The sequence below is a fragment of the Hipposideros armiger genome, unplaced genomic scaffold (genome assembly GCF_001890085.2).
Source record: "Hipposideros armiger isolate ML-2016 unplaced genomic scaffold, ASM189008v1 scaffold_238, whole genome shotgun sequence".
Lineage (NCBI taxonomy): Eukaryota > Metazoa > Chordata > Mammalia > Chiroptera > Hipposideridae > Hipposideros > Hipposideros armiger.
The window spans coordinates 405074-426617 of NW_017731588.1; the positions used below are offsets into that span (position 1 = coordinate 405074).

The 21544-nt window shown below is 48.9% G+C and overlaps 1 protein-coding gene across 2 annotated transcripts; it reads left to right on the forward strand.

Moving 5' to 3' along the window:
- The first annotated feature begins 746 nt into the window (after window positions 1-746).
- On the forward strand, window positions 747-21542 carry SLA2 (Src like adaptor 2). Of its 2 annotated transcripts, XM_019655287.1 has the most exons (9): window positions 748-1915; window positions 2025-2460; window positions 4564-4697; window positions 7987-8086; window positions 8459-8545; window positions 10738-10841; window positions 19019-19168; window positions 19911-20043; window positions 20469-21542. In XM_019655287.1, the coding sequence occupies exons 3-9, from the start codon at window positions 4607-4609 to the stop codon at window positions 20632-20634; spliced, it is 831 nt and encodes a 276-aa protein (XP_019510832.1). In that variant the 5' UTR covers window positions 748-1915; window positions 2025-2460; window positions 4564-4606; the 3' UTR covers window positions 20635-21542. The 2 variants fall into 2 exon arrangements, with proteins under 2 accessions (XP_019510834.1, XP_019510832.1); XM_019655289.1 differs by lacking the exon at window positions 2025-2460 and having other exon boundaries at window positions 747-1915.
- The last annotated feature ends 2 nt before the right edge of the window (window positions 21543-21544 follow it).

Consider the following 21544-nt stretch of genomic DNA (forward strand, 5'->3'; position numbering starts at 1 on the left):
CCAGAAATGGCTGTCTTTGTCCCCACCAAGAATCATTTCAGAAGGCCACCATCTCAGGTCAGTTTTAAATGATCCAGGAGCGGCTGCTGCAGTAGTACATTGAGGTTGCTGTGTCCGTGGGAGAAACTTGTAAAGTGACACGAGGAGATGAAACAAATGTATGTGGACAGGTACGCGTTACCAAGCCTGACATTGCGGGCCAACACCGAGTTCCGGAGCCGGAGGTGGTCTGATGGTCACAGCTGCTCTTAAACCCACCTTACTACAGCCTTTTTGGCCACACTCGGCGTGGATGGTCACCTGCTTCTCCACCTTAGCCTGTGCCTGGAGTCAGGCCCCAGCTGACTGCACCTGACTGGCCCTTAACCACACTCATTCTTCTTCTCTTTTTCATTTCCTTTCTTTCTGTTTAGTCCAGAAAAATCTTGGGTGCCTGCCTTGTGAGAGGCAAGGAAGTGGCCAGGTAGACTGCACACGATAATTGTGTAAAGCTCTTCCATGTAAATCGTCTTACCCAGTTCTCAAAGCAACTCTGCCAAGTAGGCAGTTTTACAGACAAGGAACAGCTGAGGAAAGTGAAGTTAAGGGGGCCAAGGTCATGTAGTTAGGAAAAGTTCCCAGTTCTTCCAAAATCAATGCATTTGCATATTTTATTCAGACTCAATAAGAACCTCTCACAGGCCCTTAACACCTTCCTGTATCTTCTTTTAACCCAGTGAGATGCACGCTAGTCCCATTTTATGGAAATGGTCACAAAACTAGTAAGCGGCAGATCTAAGTTTTTAAACTCTAAGTTTAGATGACTCCATGAGTGGAAAGAGTATAATGTGGGATTTTTATTTTGAGACCAGAGATTTCCCTTCTTCCTACCTCATTCATGGACCTCACCTTGAGACAGGTCTGAAAATGTACCTTTAATATAAGATGGTGGACATCAGAGCGTTATGCAGGTGGGAGCAGGAGGGGGAGTCTGTGCTCATTTTCCCCCTCCCTGCCACGAGCCACATCCTTGAGTGGCTGTCACCCATTCAAACACCCTGGTGAGAATTTTTTTTACAAAGGATGCACCCCCCTCTCTGGTTCTTTCAGCTCTCCAATGCCAAGTGCCCGCGGAGTTAAATATAATCAAACCAACCTGCCCTGGAGAGAGAAAGAACGTGAGCTGGAGTGTGCCCTCACTGGCCAGGTCCCCAGAAAGGCTTTGTAGTTCAAGCTGGAGTTGAGCTACTTAAGTGCACTCGGTCATCTTGTGTTAAAAAAAGCATCTGTCTTCAGGAATGCTAAGCCCCCCCAATGGAAAGGCGAGTGAGTGGGTGTGGTTATTTAGATTTTCATGAACTAAGGATTTTATTAAGTTTCAGTGACTGAAGGTAACACACCACAATCAAAGGCAATTCTATCTGAGATTCTTTATCCTGGCTGAAGGATTCCCAAGCGAGGGGTATGCATCACAGTCACTTGGAGGGGTGGTGAAAACATTGTTGGCCCTACCCATGGAGTTTCTGATTCAGTAGGTCTGAGATGGGCCCCGAGAATTTGCATGTCTAACAAATTCCTGAATGGTGCTGAGGCTATTGGCCTGGGGACCACATTTGGAAAACCACTGACCACAGGTGCGGTCCTCAGACCAGCAATATGGGTGTTAACCTGGGAGTAGTTAGCAATGTAGGATCCTAAACCCCCACCCCAGACCCACCAAACCCAAATCTGCTGTTTAACAAGACCCCTGAGTGATTCCTATGCACAAAGGTTGGGACACATCACACCAAGGCAGTGCTTCCCAGACTTGCCAGTCACAGGAGTCTCTTGGCGTGTTTAAAATTCAGATTCCTAGGCTGCTCTGGTGACTTGGACTCAGATGTGGGCGGATCCCAGGAATCTGATACTAAAAAGCCTGTCGGGTGATGATGATCAGGTAAGCTGCTCGTTTATCCTGCTTCTGTGTTCCTTGGGCAAGACCAAGCTGGCAAGCCAGAGAAAAACCTCCCTCCAGGATCACGACAAGGCAGCCGCTTCTCCCCCAGAAACAGGAACTTGGGGAAGGTGGCTTCTCAATGGTCTGTGATGCCGTCAGAGGAAATGGGTGGTTGTGAGAACCGCAGCGCCTGCAGATGTAAGCCAGGAGCCTCCAGGACCCTGCAACAGCTCCGAGAGCTCTGGGCCCTCTTCCCTGGCCAGGTTGCTCTTGGGAACCTGGGTCTCTCAGTCAGGGGTCTCTCAGGAGCACGGGGCTCCTGTCCCATCCCAGGTGTACAAACTGCTCACCACGGGCAGATGCAGAGCTGCCCAAAGCGATGCCGAGGCGCTCTCCCTGAAGATTCTCGCAGGCCGACAGGGTCCTGGAGGTCCTAGGACTAAGGATGTTGGCAGACTTCTGGAAGGGCCCCCCAAAGTGCTAATCTTCTCCAGCCAAAACATGCGTCTTAGCCCCCATCCCAAGCCTCTGATGACAGGAAATCAGTAAGTATGTTTGTTTTTGTTTTCCAATGGCCTTGGGACTGTGAGGAAGGATGGTCAGACCAGGAGTGGGCTTCATGGATGGGGAGAACAGCGTAAGGAGGAGTGAGTCTGAGGCTGTAAGTGAGAGAGTTGGTTTCTGAGCGTCCCTGAAAGAGCCGAGGCCTCCCCTCCACCTTCGTCCTCTGGAGAATTACGTTCCCCCCAGCTTGTCTGCGTGCTCAGTCTGGTCTCATCTCGGTTACCAACTTGCTGTGTGACTTTGGGGCCCTCTCTGGGCCCCAGCCTTCCAACGTCCGTGAATGAGAGGAGCCTGGGTTATAATCTGAAGACACTTTCAGCTCTAGTCGTGAGTTCCCCTCAAAAGGGTGATATTTCTCCATTGAAAAAGAGGGGCGTCTCCCTTTAGCTCAATCCAAATTCATCACTCTTGCTCCACTGCTGAGAAATTATCTTCCGAAGCACAAAATACACAAAGTCGTAGATTGTAGACTCAGCTCTGCACTAACGAACCAGCTACATGACAGTGAGCACGAGGTCGCGCTCGCTGGGCCCTGGTCCTTGTATCTGAATGGGATTCGAACCCTGCTGACCTCAAAGGATCAAGTGAGATGGTCAAAAACTAGTCGTGGGCAGTATGCCGGTCCCAGCCGCTCTTTGCCCACCTGCCCCAGGTGCCCTAGAAAGTGCCTAACACGTGTCCAAATACTTAAATAAGTAATGACTAGGTTTTGTCTCTTCAAAGTTTTGGCCGATACCACCTCTTCCTAGGCCTGCCCACCCCATGGTCTTCATTTCGCCCCCCAGGAGGCTTCCTGGCCAGGCCGGGAGAAAGAAGCTAGCAGAGAGTGCCGGGGGCGGAGGGGGGGTGTGGGGTGGGGGCTTCCAGCCCGAGTGCAGTTCTGCCTCCTTCGGGCCCATCCCCCAGCTCCACCTGCAGCGGGAAGAAGTTTCTGGGTTGAGAGCAGTTGGTGACTGTGGTGACAGCTCTGCTGAAGGAAGGGAAAGGAAACTTACTGAGCACCCACTCTGTGCCAGGCTGCTCGACCCCTCCCTCCCCGACCCCTCCAGCCCTGCGGACTCAGTATTATTCCTAGCTCACAGATGAGACCCAGAAAAGTTACATCCTTTCCTTGAGGTCTCACAGCTCCAGCCTGGTTGGTCTGAATTAGTCACTCGTGCTACCTGGGAAAGACCTCCCCTGGGATTTTCTGGATGTCTACAGCCTGTACCTTATACCCATGGGGAGAAGAACGGCTTTACTGGGAGGAGAGAGGGAGGAAGGGAGAGAGAGAGAGAGAGTACTGGAGAGAGAGAGAGAGAGAAAGAGAGAGAGTGCGCGCGCGTGAGCCTAGGAGCAGCCTCTGGTGAAGTGACATTCAGGGCATGATAAAAACAGCAGGCCCAGGCCATGCTTTTCACATGCATTATCTCTGACACCCATATGTTAAGTATTGTTATCCCCATTTTTCAGATGAGGAAATGGAGGCAGAGGGGGGAAGTGGCTCGAGAGCCAATCCTCCAAAGCCTTGCAAGTCATCACTGTGTCATACATCTTTTCCCTGTGACACCAATAACCGCTCAGTGTCACCCTAGCTGCTTGTGACACCAGCTCCCAAGCCCCCTCAGATCCCCGTCACCCACCTCTGACTCTAGCCATGGGTCCTGGTATGCCTGGAGTGAACTCTGCCCTGTCATTGTCCCCTGTCAGCCAGTGGCAGAATGTGACCCCAAGTCAGGAAATGGTTCTGAGTAGGCCATGGGAATGACCGGTGAGGGCTGAGGGATTGAGGGCAAGCTTCCTGGGGAAGGATGGGATCATCACAGGCCCAAAGGGGGAAAAGGACATTTTAGCCAATGGGAGGGTACACCGCACACACAAAGGTCCAGAAACAGAACAGAGCATGGCTACAGCGTAGTAAAGATCGATGCAGAGAAATCGGTCCAGTTTGCAGAGAGCCTTCAGAGTCAGGGGCCTGGTCCTGGTAGGAAGATTACTCTTAGGCCTCAGCAAGGAGGTCAGCAGGGCCGAGCCAGGGAGGGAGGGTGTCTCTGGGGACCAGGCCTGGAGCCACAGCTCTGTCCCTAACACAGCATCTCTTTCAGATTTCTCTCAACCATGTGCTTCTGAGAGTTCTGCTGAGGAACGATGGGAAGTCAGCCCAGCAGAGGAAAAACCCTGCCAAGCCCAAGCTCAAGACCCTCTGTCCAAGGCCAGTGCCCCGCGCCCATGCCCGCAGGTAGGCGATGGGGCCCGGGACAGCCAGGCCCTTCCCAGGCACTGTGGGGCTGCACTGGGCCTCCCTGACCAGCCACCAACACAGCCTCAAGGGTCAGTGAGTGCCTGCTGTAGCCCAGGCCTCCCCTGTGAGCCACACAGGCAGGGCCCGGGTCGTGTGGGGCTTACGTTTTCACAGTTAACATCAGACAACCAGGTAAGGTAGGAATGTGAGAGAGTGACAGGTGATAACCAGGAGGACGTGATGGTCCCCCGGGTGTCTCCCAGGGCTTCCTTCCTCCTCCAGCAGTTTATTTGGAGACTGAGCTGGCAACTTTTAAGACCAACCCCGTTTCTATAGTTCTCCATAGCTGCCCTGTCCATTCCAGCAGCCTCTACTTATAGGCAGCTATTTAAATTTAAGCGAAAACTAATGTAAATGTAATACAGTTATATATTCAGCTCCTCAGTCACACTAGCCACATTTCAAATGCCCAAAGCCGATGGCTACCTTAATTGGACAGCACAGTTATAGGCCGTTTCCGTCATCACAGGAAGTTCTATTTGGACGGTGATGCTCTAGTCTCTCCTCTTATCCTGAGAAATGCTGCGAAATACTTGAAGCTGGGGTGACCAGTTAGCTCTGTTGGTTAGAGCGTGGTGCTGATAACACGATAACAAGGTTGCTGGTTCAAACCACGTGTGGCCACTGTGAGCTGCGCCCTCCCTAAAAGAGTTAACAATGCCATTGTAGCATGAAAACCACGTGTAACCAATGACCATGGCTGTTCCCCAATTTAACAAATTTTAAAAAATACTTGAAGCAAAATTACAGCTGTGGCAATTGGAAAAAATTAGCACATACAATGCATATGCTGAACCTATAACCATGGTTTTCTAAGATCGTCCTGACTAAAAATGCTACTTTTTAGGACAGTTAGACAATCAAAATAAATTCTAATATTTTGATGTCAAAACTACAGCCCCCAGTTTGTTTCTTGTTCCCCAAAATAGCCCCTCAAATAATTTCTTAAATCACACCCTGATTTGGGGTTTGATGTCCTCCCGAGAAACAGAACCACAGAACCAATGGGTGGGGTTGGGGTGTGTGTGTGTGTGTGTGTGTGTGTGTGTGTGTGTGTGTGTGTGTGTAAACACAGAGAAATTTATTTTAAGAAATGGACTCACACAGCTGTAGGGCTAGCAAGTCTGGAATCTGCAGGGCAGGCCGGCAGGCTGGAAAGCCAGGGAAGAGTTGATGCTGCAGAATTCCAGAGCTGAGTCTGGAGGCAGAATTCCCACTTCCTCAAATGGTCTCCGTCTGTTACTCGTAAAGTCTTTAGCTGCCTGGAAGAGGCACATCCCCATTATGGAGGGCGATCTGTTTTATTCAAAGTCTACGGATTTAAGTGTTCATCTCATCTAAAAATACCTTCACAGCAACATCTAGACTGGTGTTTGACCAAATATCTGGGTACTGCGGGCTAGCCACATTGAGACATAAAATTCACCATCACAGATAACAAGATGACTCTAAACCAAGCAGCACTTTTAGGAGGAAGAACATGAACACACACGTCAACAGAACTAGGAGACTGCAGAGCCACATGTCTGCGTATTGGTGTTTGGGCAGGAGCTGTCCCCAGTCTGAAAACTCCCCTGCAATAGCTGGGGCTCCCTTCCCACTCCTCAGCCCCCATCTCCTCATCTCCCTGACACCAGCCCCTTCAGGCCCCGTAGGCATCGAGGCCCTTGGCCCTGTCAGACTCCTGATGGGGAGGCATCTGCCTCTTTTTAGCCACCCAATCTGCACAACAGTCTGGGGCCCAGCAGACCCAGCAGGAAGAGACCTGGAAACCACACAGACCTCCATCTCATTTCTTCTGAGTCTAGCCACAGGCAACCGCCCCAAGGCTGCTCTGAGTCATGCCCAGGCTCCTGAGGGGGGTGATGCCTCCCCTGCAGGTGTCCCGGGGCCCTCCCTACCTGCAGGACCGAAGGGGAACATTGTTTCCCCCTCTGCCAGGGCCTCCAAGGGGAGGACAGGCCTCAGCAGGTCTACCTCTGGTCCCAGCAGAAGCATGGATTTGGGGCAACCCCTTCCATGAATCGTTTGTGTCCATCAGCCTTGCATCCATCCAGGCTCAGTTGATTAAGAGCTCGCTCAAGAGTGCGAGCTCTGAGCAACAGCAGTTCGATGCCCGGGCCCGGGCTGAGCTGCCGCTGAGCTGCCAACAGGTGGCAGGATGGCTCAGCTAAATAAATATATAAACAAACAAACAGACAAATAAATAAATGTAAAGCCTTGCATCCATCCCAGTCTAAGGCTCTACCACATGCCAGGCCTTGTGCAGGACAGGCGTTACAGAAGTGAACAAGATAGGCACAGTCCCTGCCTGCAGGGATAGTCAAGACCTAGCGACAGGTGCTTAACCAATAATCAATTTAAGTTGTGTTGGATTTTTTTTATTTTTATTTTTTTTTATAGCTCAGCCATCTTGCAACCTGTTGGCAGCTCAGCTCAGGCTGGTAATCGAACCGCTGTTGCTCAGAGCTCACACTCTTGAGCAAGCTCTTAACCAACTGAGCCACTTGGCCGGCCCTCGTGTTGGATTTTTTTATTTTTTTAATTGGGGAACAACCATGGTCATTGGTTACACATTGCTTTCATGCTACAATGGCATCGTTCACTCTTTTAGGGAGGGCTCAGCTCACAGTGGCCCCAGGTGGGGATCGAATCGGCAACCTTGGTGTTATCAGCACCAAAGTTGTATTGGATTTTAGCAACAGTGTGTTTTAAGGGACTCTGACTGAGAGTGTGTGCTAAGGGGTTCCTCAGGGAACCTTACCAAAGGAAGGGACATTTCATCCAGGGAGTGAAGGGTGAAGGTGAGTCAGCCAGGTAGAGGGAGCCCATCAAGGGGACATCAGTGCAGCTCAGTGGCTCCTAGGGGTGCAAAGCCAGGGCGTCTGGGTGGGGAAGGGGCCTTTTCCGGCCACCTGGTTCCACCCTTGTCAGAGAACGCCCTCCACCAGCCTTGCTTATATCATTATTCCGCATCAGGCATTTCCCTGCACCATGGGATGGACAGGCCCTGTGCTGCAGACAGTTCAGAGAAGGAGAGACCCCTGGACTCTGAGGAGCTCCTGTCTGGGTTCACCATGGGGATCTCTACGTGTGCCTGGGAAGACATGTTGGAACCAGTCCCGGGTGCCTGTGGGAGGGTTGATAGTGGGAGCCCAGACTCGGCTAGACCTCACGTCTGGAGGGAGGGCTGGCCACGAGGGAGACCATCTCTGTCTCCATCCAGAGAGGAGCAAGGCCACAGCTGTGGCTCTGGGCAGTTTTCCAGTAGGCGAGCAGGCAGAGCTGTCACTGAGACTGGGGGAGCCACTGACCATCATCTCTGAGTAAGTCCTTCCACGGGCACTGGGTGGGGTGCTCTACTCCCTGCCCCTGATACCCGAAGATGCACTGATGGGAGAAGGGACCCTCCCTCCAGAAGAAAAGAGCATGGCCTTTTGGTGCTGTGCTCCCATGTGGTCCTCATGGTGGGATTTCAGGCAGCATGACACACCTGCGGGGAGAAGCAGTGGGTGGACGGCTGTACAGGGGGCCCTGAAGTATGCCATCTACCTCCCAAGTGGTACCTGGACTGGCTGGTGCAAGGAAGTCTGGGAAATTCAGGTGGGATCCAGCCTGGAGGATCCTCGTAAATCCTAAAAGAGCCGTTTCTGGGCCTCGGCCCTTCTGAGAGGGGTCTCCCTCCTTTCTCCCTGCAGGGATGGAGACTGGTGGACAGTGCTGTCAGAGGTCTCAGGCAGAGAATACAGGATCCCCAGCGTCCAGGTGGCTAAAATCTCCCATGGGTGAGTTCTCACTCCAGGTCCCACCTTAAGGGACTTTGCTGTGTCATCCTTTGTGCCCATTCCTGTGTTGATCAAAGCTGGGGACAGAAGAGAATCAGGCCCAGGCCCTGCCCTCAAGAGGAGCAGACAGCTAAGACTCTCACATCTTCCCGTGAGACTTGGGAGACCAGAAAACGGGGCGCTGGCAGGAATGTGGTGGGGGAGAATACTGAAAGGGACTTGCAGATGGGACCAGCCTGCATACGTGTCCTGAGGCAAGAAAATGAGGGGGTGGCTCCCCACATGATAGGCCTGCCCTTCCAAGAGGTGCCTCCCGAGGAGGGCCAGACATGGGACACAGGGTCTCTTACTAAGCGCGAGCCATCTCTCACCAAGAGTGAGGGACAAAAGAAACTGACTCCAGAGCAGATTCGATGCCAAGAGAGAGACAGGAAATGAACTGCCTTTCAGTGGGATCTACCGGAATCCCACGGGAATGTGTCCCTGTGTACATGCACTGCTGTGACAGCTGCTTCTGAGTTCTGAGAGAAAGTATGGCTCTGGCACTGGATGACATCCCTGTTCTGAGGCTCACGGTATGTCTAGCTCTGATGAAAGTGACACAGGGACCCTCGCACAGAGGTGTCTGCCAGCCGGCTGAAGCCCACCTTGCCACGTGCTTCCTGGTGGCCTGGGCCTACTGGCTGGAGGTTTTACATCCACAGCGTGGCACTAAATTGAAGCCAAGGAAACACTGACTACCTCCAAGGGCCCCCTTCCCTTGCCACTTCTTCACTTACATCCTCAGTTTTCATAAGACATATGACAATTTTCATAAGTCAACCAGAATGACTTATTTATGACAAAACTAGGCTAAGCTTGCTGCTGGCACCAAGCAAGTCACAGGTTCTCTAATTTATTTACTTGGAATCAACTCAACCCTGACTCTGGCTTTGACTGTGGAATTTCACAAAATGCCAGGGAGGCAGCCGTTTCCATCGAACCGGTTTCTGTCGGCTTTGCTGAGACCACAGGGCGTGACCCTGGGGACTTAGGAGGCTGATGGCCAGTAAACTAAGTTCCTGACAAACTACCCTGAACTTCCCATTGCAGTTAAGTCCTTCATGGACATGTTTAGGTGAGGGATTCAGTGAAAAGAGGAGGAAAAACATGGGAATCAGAGCAATAAAAACTCCAGCATGGAAAGAGGCCCCAAGGAGAAGGATTGTGGAAGAGCTGTCCTTTGGGAGTCACGTATGGTGACTGAAGGGCTGCATGTTTTCTTCCAAAATTTTAGAATGTCTTCAACATTCAAGTTCCAACCTTTCTGTCCACAAATAAGCTTTAATGGCAGTTAGATTTCAGTGATAATAAAGGTTCACCTGCATACCTTTGGCTACAAAGTTAAACTTGAAAATGCTCAAATAACATATTTACTAAAGTTAAAAAAAAAAAAATCCGGCAATTCTCGGAAAGGTGAAGGCTTGGAAAGGTGAGAGGATAGCATATGGGTGCTGGGGGAACTGGGAAGTGATAGGCAGCATCCCCAACTTGCCCCCAGCTCCCTAGACCCTTGGGAATGAGGTCTCCAGGCAGAAAAGTCTGGGGCTGACCCCATGAGGTTGTCCTCTGAGGCCCCTGGAACCAGGACCAGGAGGACAAAGCTGGGGAGCCCTTTAACTCTGAGCCCCAGAGAGGGAGGAGGGGTTTCTTTTCTTTTTTTTTTTTTTTTTAAAGATTTTATTGGGGAATTGGGGAAAGGGAACAGCGCTGGGGAGTTGGGGGAAGGGGAACAGACAAGTTGCTGTCCTTTTGTTCTTCAGTCTAGTTGTGGAGGATGTTGCTTCACTGGCCCAAGTTGGCACCATCATTGCGCTCTTCATGGGCGAGGCAGATCAGTCGCCGGCTTCTGGACGGCCGCTCACTGTGGCTGCTGGCTACACACGGTAGCCCATGGCAACCCACTGCCACAGGGGGCCGTGGCCAGCGACTCATGGCAGCCCAGCTCCAGGTTGAGCTGTTGTTCAGCATCTTAGCTGTAGAGGGCAGTGTCACTGGCCCTCATATGTGGAATCCGAACCGGGGCCCTCTGGTGTCCCAAGCCAGCTCTTAACCAACGCACCACTGGGCCGGCCCCGAAGAGGGGTTTCTTTAGAGCCCTGGCCCATCTACCCCCAGGGTGACCCCTGTCCCTTTCTCTGCTTCTCCCCCAGGTGGCTGTATGAGGGTCTGAGCCGGGAGAAAGCGGAGGAACTGCTGCTGCTGCCTGGAAACCCTGGAGGAGCCTTCCTCATCCGGGAGAGCCAGACCAGGCGAGGTGGGTTAGCTCAGCCCTGTCCCAGGCTTGTCCCTTAAATGCCACGAGCTGAAACGTGATGTGACTTGGGGGTAGAGGGTGGAGGCCAGGTGCAAAGGGCTGGAATACCTGGACTTGGAGTTGGCCAGTCTGGCTGACAGATCATCAGGTTGCTGCCATGCGCACCCACTGGCAACGGAGCATTAACCTGCATTTATTTCTAACAGTGGGTATGAATGGCCCATAGCTGGGATCTAGGCTCAGCCAACACTTGGCAACTGGAACTTGTCATAGAGCATAGTCACAGGATTTCCCTGCCCAGACAGCAATGATTCCTCGCTCCCCAAGACACATGATCCTGATCTCATGGCAAAAAGTTGACAAGGTCTCTGACAAGGCAGTCAGAGCCAAAAAAAATCCCCATTAGAACTCATCTTGTGACCTTCCTGTCTCTGCTGTTCAGATGGGGAAACAGGGGCCTGAAAAGATGTAGGGATGTGTGACATTGCCCATTCATACGGGACTTCCACCTCAGGAGCAGGGCTTTTGCAAACAAAACACAAAGTTAATGGAGTCTGTCTCTGAGTCCCCCACCTCCCTCTGAGCTGCCACCCTGAGTCCCTTACAGCAGGGACAGAGAGAGACGTTGAAGGAGTGGCAGCACCCATGTTTGTGAGGCCCTTTCAGTGCCTTCAAACACCCAGTGGGAGCTGTTCTTCCATTGTCCCCATTTTACAGATGAGGAAATTGAGGCTTAGAGAACAGAAATGGGTCGCTTGGGGAGACACAGCTAAGGAAGTGCAGAACTGGGATTCAAACCCAGCCACGGTTCATCTCACTTCCAACACCCAAGAAAGGCCCACATGTGACAGTAATGGTGGAACTGTAAGCACGGTGGTGGACTAAGGGGGAGGAGATCTTTAGGAGTGAAGACCAGTCCCCTGTGCTCACCCTGATTTGAACCAACTGTGATGGGTTCTCCGGGTCTTTAGCTCTCTACTCAGCCTCCCTCCTGAGGCCCCTCCAGCGCGTCCTTAGCTTCCTCCCCTCCCTTGGAGAGCTCCCTGAGTCGACCTTTCCCCAGCCCCTCCTGCTATTTTCCAGGCAGCGTCAGCACCCCACCCTCACACACACCCACAGGCTTTCTGGGGCGGGGGGCTGGTCCGAGCACAGCAGCTGCAAACAGGAAACCACGGCAGTGGTGCTGATTGAGGCAGGGGCACTGCAGACGGCCCTGTGAGCTTTGAAAGCCACAGGAAGTGCTTCGTGCTCAGCTTCGCACCCCCATCCCTTCTGTGGCCTAGTTCAGCCCCACGAGCACAGTGACCAGCCCTTACTGCCACTGTGCCCCTTTTCTAAAAAGGCACATATACAAGGGGAAATGGCTGAGAAATAAAGGGGAGACGGCCCATAAGGACCCACACTGTGACTGGGATTAAGGTCAGACTTGACTCTGAACTTCCCCATAGCCAACACCAAAGGGGAGAGATCAGAATGCAGCTCTCAGTATCAAAAAAGGAAGAGATTTGCCAATTCTGCAGGAAAAGCGAATTCCCTGGTCCTAACTTCTGATCTCTTATCCGAGGCTTCCTTTTGGACAGTTTATCAAGCTGCAGGCCACGCCTCATCCATGGGCAAAGAAATCCGTTTAGGTCAGTGGTTATAGACCCGTGGGTCTCAAACCTGGGTGGGCATCAGTATCACCTGGAAGGGCTCGTTAGCACAAACGACTGGCCCCATGCCCAGCAGTTCTGATTTGCTAGGTGTGGGGCGAGGCCTGAGAATTCGCTTCTCCCACAAGTTCGCAGGTGCTGCTGCTGCTGCTGCTGCTGCTGGTCTGGGGATCACACTTGAAGAACCGCTGCCCTATACCTCGGCCATTACACATTGGGATCATTTAGGGGAGCTTTATGAACTATCAAGGCCTGCACCCACCTACAGAGTTTCTGATTTAATTGGTCAGGGGTGTGGGCCCTGGCATCTGTAAAAGCCCCCAGGTGATTCTGATGTGCAGCCAGGGTGGAAACCCAGGGCCCTATAGTTCGGATTTAGTGGATCTGGACCAGTGAGTGAAGTGAAATACAGCAGAAAACATCAGGGTTCATCACTGGGGTTAAGGAAAATATTGCCTCATCAAACTTTTGTTTTTGTCCTGGGTCATAGTGTAAAATTTCATACTGTGGTTTGTGGTCAAAAAAATGTTTGATACCGCAGCTCTAGGGGCCCGAGTGACGCCTTAGAGTAGTGGTTCTCAGACTTGAGTGTACAGGAATTGTGTCAGGGGAACTTTTTGACAGTGCAGATGCTTGGGCCCCACCTCACACCTACCGAATCACACTACTGGGTGCAGAGGTCAGAAATCTGCTTCCTTCACAGGCTCCCCAGATGGTCCTTATGTTCTTTTAAGTTTGAAAACACACTTCAAATCTAGGGAACCCAGAATTAAGCAGTAAGAGACAATGTGTTTTGTGTTTGTTTACACAATGCATCATGTCATTTATAACAGAGGTTAACTGTTGAGTGAGTGATATCAGGACCAGCTTTTCTTTGGCCCAAGGTCCAGAGGTACCTCTGTGAAGGGAATTCTGCAGGGACTTCAAGCCAGTGTGTGGACCAAGGAGAAAGGCCTGGGGCCTGTGAGCTCCCAAGAACCCTACTCAGAGTCTGGAGAAGGGAGAGGAAAGCCCCCCATCATTTCTCCAGAGTTCATATAAAAGGAACAGCGCGAGCAAAGGACCAGGGGCCAGATAAGCATAATTGGGTGCTTGCTACGTGTCAGATACTGCTAAATGGTTTACCTGCTTCACCACCTAAAGCCTTGGGGCGATCTGGTCAGACTGGGACAATTATGATCCCCCTTTACAGATGAAGAAACTATCTGAGAGGTCAAGTAATGTGCCTTAGAACACGGCTAGTGAGCATAGGGCATAGGGATGTTACAGTATGTACAATTTGAACCCAGGGAGTCTGAGTTAAAAAGGAGATGACCTGGAACTGGAAGAGAACAGTATGGATTTGGGACTGGCTGGAGCATGCAATAAGAAGGAACAGCAGGATGCCAACCAAGCACATAGGCCACTCGCAGATGGCCTTGGTGGGTGACCTGTCCCTACAGTGAGGGTGACAGCCCCACATAGGTTGACAGAGCTTATTACCCCTGAACCTACCAGCCCCATCCTCAGGATTGCTGTCCTTCCTGGTTCTAGTAACTGTGGTGACAGTGGCCAGGGTGGGGTGGCTGGAGAAGCACGCAGAGGACGTACGGATCTGGTCACTTAGGTTAGCTGGGTTGGTTGGCCTCTGGGACCTATTTTCAGATATTTAGCCCTTTTCCAACCACAGAGCTTTTTCAGGGTCACAGCACAGATCCAGAAGAGAGTCTTCTTAAAGGTACAGAGGTCAAGGGGCCTTTACAATCAGGTGGAGAACAAGGAAAAGGAAGCAGGGACTGTACTCCACACATCTCAAAGTATATTGTCTTTGTATCCTATAGCCTTGCTAAACTCATCTATTTGTTCTAGTAGCTTTTTTGTAGATTCCTTAGAATTGTCTATATATATGATCACATGATCTATAAATACAGTTTAACTACTTATTTTCCAATCCATATACCTTTTATTTCTCTTGCCTTATTACACTAGCTAGGTCCTGTAATACAAGTGAAGTGGTGAGAACAGTTTTGCTTTATTCCCAATGTCAACAAAAGTTCTCAGAGGTACAGAAAAGGAGAGACTTTATTTAGGTGAGTTTGCAAACCAGGGAAACACAGGCTCCAGTGGAAACTGAAAATTCGCTCTACCAAGACAAAAGGGAGGCCGCCTTTTATGGAGAAGGTTCCTAATTGGTACAATTTTATGCAAATGAGCTTTTCCAAATCCTACAGACCTGATTGGTCAGTTTCATGTATTCTGATTGGTTGTTATAGAGCAGTTCTGATTGGTTGGTATAGATGCAAATGAGGACACAATTGTGTAGTTCTGATTGGATGGGGCAGATCTCAGTCCATTGGTCAAAAGGGGAAACCAGACTTCCCTGCATTGGTTGACTCAGTGTAAACAAGTGAGAAGCCAAGAATCCAGTCAGAGGTTCTTCCCAGTATACAGAGTATGTGAGAACCCCCTGTTGGCAAATGGCGACTAGACTCTTAGTATTCATAAAATCTGGGCCCTCGGTTGACCACGGGAAGTTCGTTTCAGCAGATAAATTCCTTCTCAGGGTCCACACCAATCATAGAAGGAAAACTTCAGCCTTTCCCATTAAGTATGATGTTACTGTAGACTTTTCACAGATGCTCTATGTCAGGTTGAGAGGGTGAACCTTTCTGTGGCATGCAGAATAACAGCCCCCCACAAGATGTCCAGGTCCTAATCCCTGGAACCTGTGAAGGAAGTTTATACATGGAATTCCTTTGAGATGAGGAGATGGTTATGGATTATCCAGATAAGCCAGATGAAATCACGAGGATCTTTGCAAGAGGGAGGCAGAAGGGTCAGCGTTTGAGAGAGATTGGCAGATGCCACGCTGCTGGCTTTGAAGTTGGAGAAAGGGACCATGAGCTAAGGAATGCAGGCGCTTTCTACAAACTTGAAGGCAAAGAAATTGATTCTCCGCTAGAGCCTGCAGAAGCAACATAGGTCTGCTGACACATTGATTTGAGTTCAGCAATTTAGTGGCTTAAGACAACACAAATTTACAGTTCTGGATGTCATAAATCTGAAATGGGCTTTATTGAACTAGCAATAGGAAACTATTACATCTTCTATTTGTAGTTTTCTGGTTTTTTGGGGCGGTTGGTGTTGAATTTTGTCAAATGATTTTTCTACATTTCCCCAGGTGATCATATTTTTCTCCTTTATTCTATTAATACAGTGAGTTACACTGATGTTAAATTTTTAGATCAACCGTATTCCTGGGATAAAGCCACTTTGGTCATAATGTATTATCCCTTTTTATATTTGCTGGATTCAGTTTGCTAACAGTTTGTTAAGAATTTTTTTAATCTATGTATATGAGGGATATTAGCCTATTGGTTTTTTTGTAATGTTTTTGTCTGGTTTTTATATTAAGGTAATGCTAGCCTCATAAACTGGGTGGGGAAGTGTTTCCTCCTCTTCTATTTTCTTAAAGAGTTTGTGTAAAATCGGTATTACTTCTTCTTTAAATGTTTCACTAGTGAAGCCATCTGGACTGTGTTCTTTGTGGGAAGTTTGAAAATTATGCATCTAATTTCTGTAAGATATAAGGCTATTCAAAATTTCTATTTCTTGTGTCTGTTTTGGTAATTTGTCTTTTAAGGAATTGTCCATTTCATCCAAGTTGTAGAATTTACTGGCATAATGTTGCTTGTGATATGCTCTTATTATTCTTTTAATGTGTGTAGGATCTATAGTGATGTCCCTCTTCATTCCTGATATTCCTAATTTGTGTGTTCTTTTTTTTTCTTTCTTGATCAATCTACTTTGAGGTTATCAATTTTATCAATCTTTTCAAAGAATCAGCATTTGGTTTGATTTTTCTCGGTTGTTTTCCACTTGAATTTTGCTTTGTCTTTATTACCTTCTATTTAATTCTTTTTTTTTAAATTTTTTATTTATTTATATTTAAGCTGAGCCATCCTGCCACCTGTTGGCAGCTCAGCGGCAGCTCAGCTCGGGCCGGGAATAGAACCGCTGTTGCTCAGAGCTCGCACGCTTGAGTGAGCTCTTAACCAACTGAGCCACTCGGCTGGCCCTACTTAATTCTTTTTCTAGCTTCTTAAGGTGGAAGCTTAATTTATTTTATACCTTCCTTTTCTTCAATTGTAAGCATTTAAAGCTATAACCGTACCTTTAAGTACTGACTTAGCTGAACTCACAAATTTTGCTTTATTAAAAAATATTTTCTAAATTTTCTTGTGATTTATTCTTTGATCCCTAGGTTATTTCCAAGTATTGGGGAATGTGCAGATATCTTTTTGTTATTATAATTTATAATTTCATTCTGTTGTGGTCAGAGAACATACCTTTAATGATTTCAGTCTCTAAATTTGTTTTTATGGCCTAGTTTATAGTCTATCTTGAATATTTCATGTTAATAAAAGAAAATGTATATTATTGATGGGTGCAGTGTTCTATGTTTATTAAGTCAAATTGGTTGATTGTATTGTTCAAGTCTTCTATATCCCTATTGATTTTCTGTCCTATCAAGCACTGAGAGAGGAATGTTGAAATCTCCGGTTATAATTATGGGTGTGTTTTTTCTGTTAATATTCTGTTTTGCTTCATTTATTTTGAATCTCTGTAGTTGGGAGCATACAAATTCAGAATTTTTGTGTCTTGATATGTCCCTCATATCTCTGGTAATATTCATGGTTTTGAATTCTACTTTGATACTAATATAACCACTTGAGCTTTCCTATGATTAATGTTTGCATAATACATTATTTTTTACTTTTAGCCTGTGTTTTATTTATTTATTTTTAGCTGAGCCATCCTGCCACATGTTGGCAGCTCAGCAGCTGCTCAGCTCGGGCCGTGAATGGAACCAGTGACCCTGTTGCTCAGAGCTCACACTCTTGAGCCAGTTCTTAACCAACTGAGCCACTCGGCCGGCCCAACTGTTAGCCTGTGTTTTAATATTCAAAGTGTGTTTATCATATAGTTGGGTTTTACTTTTTTAAATCCAGTTTGAAAATCTCTGCCTTTTAATTGGAGTGTCTAGATCACGTCAAAATAAATGCTTCCTAAAACTGAGCAATGCCTGTGGTTTGGGATTCACTCCTGCCTTTTTGTTGGCACTCCACAAGGAAAGGTTAAGTGACAGGGTCACCGCCTCTTTCTTCTTCCAGGTTCTCTGACACAGTTTTCTCATCTGTAAGGTGGAGATAATTGTACCTACCTCATAAGGGGATTATGAGAATTAGATGAGATAAGCCATATAAAGCACATAGTAAGCACTCAATAAATGAAAGCCACAGATAGCGTCAGTTCATTAGTAATAACAGATTATTATAATTTCACTAAGCACCCTCTTCCCATTTGGCTTTGATGAAGTGTTGACTTAAGAAATGAACCCCACTTTAGAGTTACCAAGTGCTGTCATATGTATCCTTATCTGCTGCAAACTATCAGAGGCCTGTATGATCTTTACATTGTCTTCTTTCTCCGTTCATTTTTCAACCATGTGCTTTCCTTGTCTAGTCAGTTTTTGTAAAAATTAAAATTTTTGTTGAAAGCTATCAAACTGTACACTTTAAATGTGTGCGTTTTATTATATGTAAATTATATCTCAATCAAGTTGATTTTAAAAACTAAAAAGGCAAAACTGGAAAACTTCTGTCACATACATTAATGTATATAATATACCTTTATAGGTTAAAGACTAATAAGAAAACCAACATCCAGGTGCCCACTTACCGGCTTAAGAAATTGTGCAGTAACAATCCTTTTGGAGCCCGCTGCATGCTTCACTGTTAATCATTCAGTTATTTTCTTCATAGCTTTGCCATATATCTCTATGCAACAGTCTTAACTGCCTTTGACCTTAATTTAAGTAGAATTATGCTGAATGTATGCTTCTGTGACTTGCTGCTTTTGCTTGTTATTTTTAAGGTTTATCTGTGCTTATATGTGAAGTGGTTTTATTGCTGTATAGTATTATATTCTATAATCCACCATTCTATTGAGTGCATATGGGGTATTTGCAGCTTTGGGCTTTTCCAAACAATGCTGCTATGAATATTCTTGTTGGTGCATTTCCAAAGTAACGTGCTGGGCTGGAACTGCTGGGCTATGAGGTATGTGCATGTTCCACTATTTAATCCCAACTGTTTCCCAAGTGGCTGGTACTAATTCATCTTTCCACCAGCAGGGTAAGAGAGTTCCTATTTCTCCACGTCCTTGCTGACATCTACTGACACATTTTCATTCTAACACTTCTGCCCACTTGTCTTTATAACAACAGACAACACTTAATGTTCACTTAAATTGTGCCCGACTCTGGACTGAGGGCTGTGTGTATGATCTCATTTCATCCCCACAAGAGCCCTATCTATTATGAATGTGTTGTCATTTATGACCAAGACAGCAAGTCTTTGTCCTTCCCCTGCCCGCTTCCCTTCTGTCTGGGCCCGTGGCCACCTCATCTCGTCCTCTTCCCAACCTGGGTGGGGCTGGGTCCCAGCAGGGCCCTGGCTCCACCTTGGACCCTCTCCTCCTCAGGCTGTTATTCCCTGTCAGTCCGCCTCAGCCGCCCTGCATCCTGGGACCGGATCAGACACTACAGGATCCAACGCCTTGACAATGGCTGGCTGTACATCTCACCACGCCTCACTTTCCCCTCACTCCAGGCCCTGGTGGACCATTACTCTGGTATGGCCTTTCCCTGCCTCCGTGAGATCAGACTGGCTATGGGGTCTTGGGGGAGCAGACAGTGTGCCCTTACCTGCTGAACATCTAGATAGATGGAAGAGTGCCACCCTTATCTTCATGCCAGTCCCTGTGCCAAGAAACAGCCCTGTCTTCATCCCATGCCGACAGCCACAGACCTTCCGTATGAGCCAGTAACTCACCCACCACTGTAGTTTTGAGCCAAAGCACCCAGCGGCAGGCACAGTTCTTCACAGAAACTAGGCCCAGAGCTGTTGCTGTTGTGGAATTTGGTTGAGTCTCAGCATTTTATGGAGTTTGTCCAGTAACAGGCACTGGAGGATGTAGTCACTAGGGCACTGCGTCAAGGGGCAGAGAGGAAAACTGACCAGGGGTTTTCTGCAGCGCTGTTCATGCGGTAGATGCTGACAGTACAAGTAGAGATTGAACATTCCTTAGCTATCTTCTTCCTGAAGCACCTTCCTAGCCAGAAACTGGGCTCAGAAAGATCCATCAACTTACCCCAAATCATAGTAAATGAAGTCTCCCAAAACCTAGCCCAGAATGACCTCTGACTGCGTCTCAGCCTCCAAGAGACCAACAGCTTAGGACTCATGCCGTCCCTCCTTTTAGACCTTGCCCCCACCTGCCAAGTGTGTCAAGCTGACGGGGTAAGGGTGGGGGTTGTTGGGGAGGAAAGCAGGGCTGCAGTCAGCCATGTCAGGGATCTGGGTCTCTTCCGCAGAGCTGGCGGATGACATCTGCTGCACCCTCAAGGAGCCCTGTGCCATGCGGAGAGCTATCCTAGTCCCTGGCAAGGACATACCCCTACCTGTGACTGTGCAGAGGACACCACTCAATTGGGAAAAGATAGACAGGTAAGGGGACCCCTGGAACATGAAGGTGGAATCGAGTTGGAAGGAGTCACCCCTGGGAACCCAGAATAAGCCTGTCACCTTCGGAGACACGGCGGGGGGACAATGAGCATTGGTTGAGCTCTTAGAGGCCAGCCCAGGCTCAGCAGGTGCGTAAGGGGGACTGGCAGGGAGGAAAAGCGGGCATGGACATAGGGCATGCCTGGACACCACAGGTGGCCAGGATGGAAGGGAGGTCAGACCAGATGGGACAGAAGAGAGACTCCCAGTCCTGAGTGAAGTCAAGCTGAGGTTTGATGACAGGGAACAGAGAGCCAGTTTTTCAGTACCAGTGACTTGAAAATAGGTTTTAAAAAACAGTGCACCGTGTGGTGAGTGCCCTGCAGGGAGGATGAGGCTCCTTGACCCAGCTCTTTCCCTCTCCATAGCGCCCTCCTGTTCTCTGAAGCACCTGCCACGGGGGAGGAGTCGCTCCTCAGCGAGGGGCTCCGGGAGGCCCTCAGCTCCTACATCAGCCTGACTGATGACATCTCCTTGGATGATGCCCAAGCCCCAAGGAGAGGCCGAAAGGGGAACCAAGGCTGCAGCACCTAGAATCCCAACTTGGCTCAGCCTGACTGAGCACCCGAGGCAAGGCTGTCCACTGAGTGCGGGGAGGGCAGGGACACAGGCACATTCAGGGGCCCACCTCTGCTCCCGCCTCTCAGCCCTAAGAAGTCACTAACGCCCTTCCTAAGCAAACATCCATGTAGAATGATTAAATGGAAAGTTGCTTCTTAAAAAAAAAGTCACTAAGCTCCTCCCAGTGCCATGACCCCACACCTGCAACCTCTAGTTCAAGTACAGACCAGTTGAGAGTAAGACCAGAGCTCCCAAGAGAGATTAGCTTCCTCTGGGGTCTGATGTCAGTGCCTGAGTTTAGGATTTCCAGTACCATCTTTCTCCCCTGCCAGCTGAGTCTGATTCGAACCCCTCCCCTCACTGCTAACCAGCCTCACCCACAAGGTAAAAACCACCACCAGCATCAAAGAAAAAAAAATCACTTAAAAGAAAATTTACACGTCTCACTAGGAATACTTCTACTCTGTGGCCTAGAAGGGACAGCAAAGCAGAGGGGTGGCTAGTTCACCACAGCAGCAGAACCTGGGTGGTCCAGCCTCCCCATGACCCCAGAGCAAAGAGAAGGACCTCTGGCAGTCAGGTCCTCAGATGTCCCCATCAAGCCCCTTCTTTGGGCAGCTGTAGCTCTCAGATCTGTTTCATTTTGTGGCTTATCATTTGGACCTGGCCAAGCCTTAACTGGCTACAATGCCTTGCCATCTTGTGGCCAAATGCAAAATGACACCTTCTGAGCTTAGTGCACTGCGATGAGGTCAGTTGTGTGTGGTTCTCAGTGCTGGGCAGGGGCACTGGGCATCAGAAAGCGGTATGCCCTCTCTCCACAAAGCCACAGAAGGAAAGAGGCCTGGCTGGAGCTGCTGGGAGCAGGGAGAGGAAGAGGGGT

What these genes read in the sequence shown, in the direction of transcription:
- SLA2 (XM_019655289.1), top strand. Translation starts at nt 4,607, where the DNA reads ATGGGAAGTCAGCCCAGCAGAGGAAAAACCCTGCCAAGCCCAAGCTCA. An exon ending in CCCCGCGCCCATGCCCGCAG is followed by an intron (nt 4,698 to 7,986) that starts GTAGGCGATGGG and finishes GTCTCCATCCAG; the next exon opens with AGAGGAGCAAGGCCACAGCT. An exon ending in CCACTGACCATCATCTCTGA is followed by an intron (nt 8,087 to 8,458) that starts GTAAGTCCTTCC and finishes TTCTCCCTGCAG; the next exon opens with GGATGGAGACTGGTGGACAG.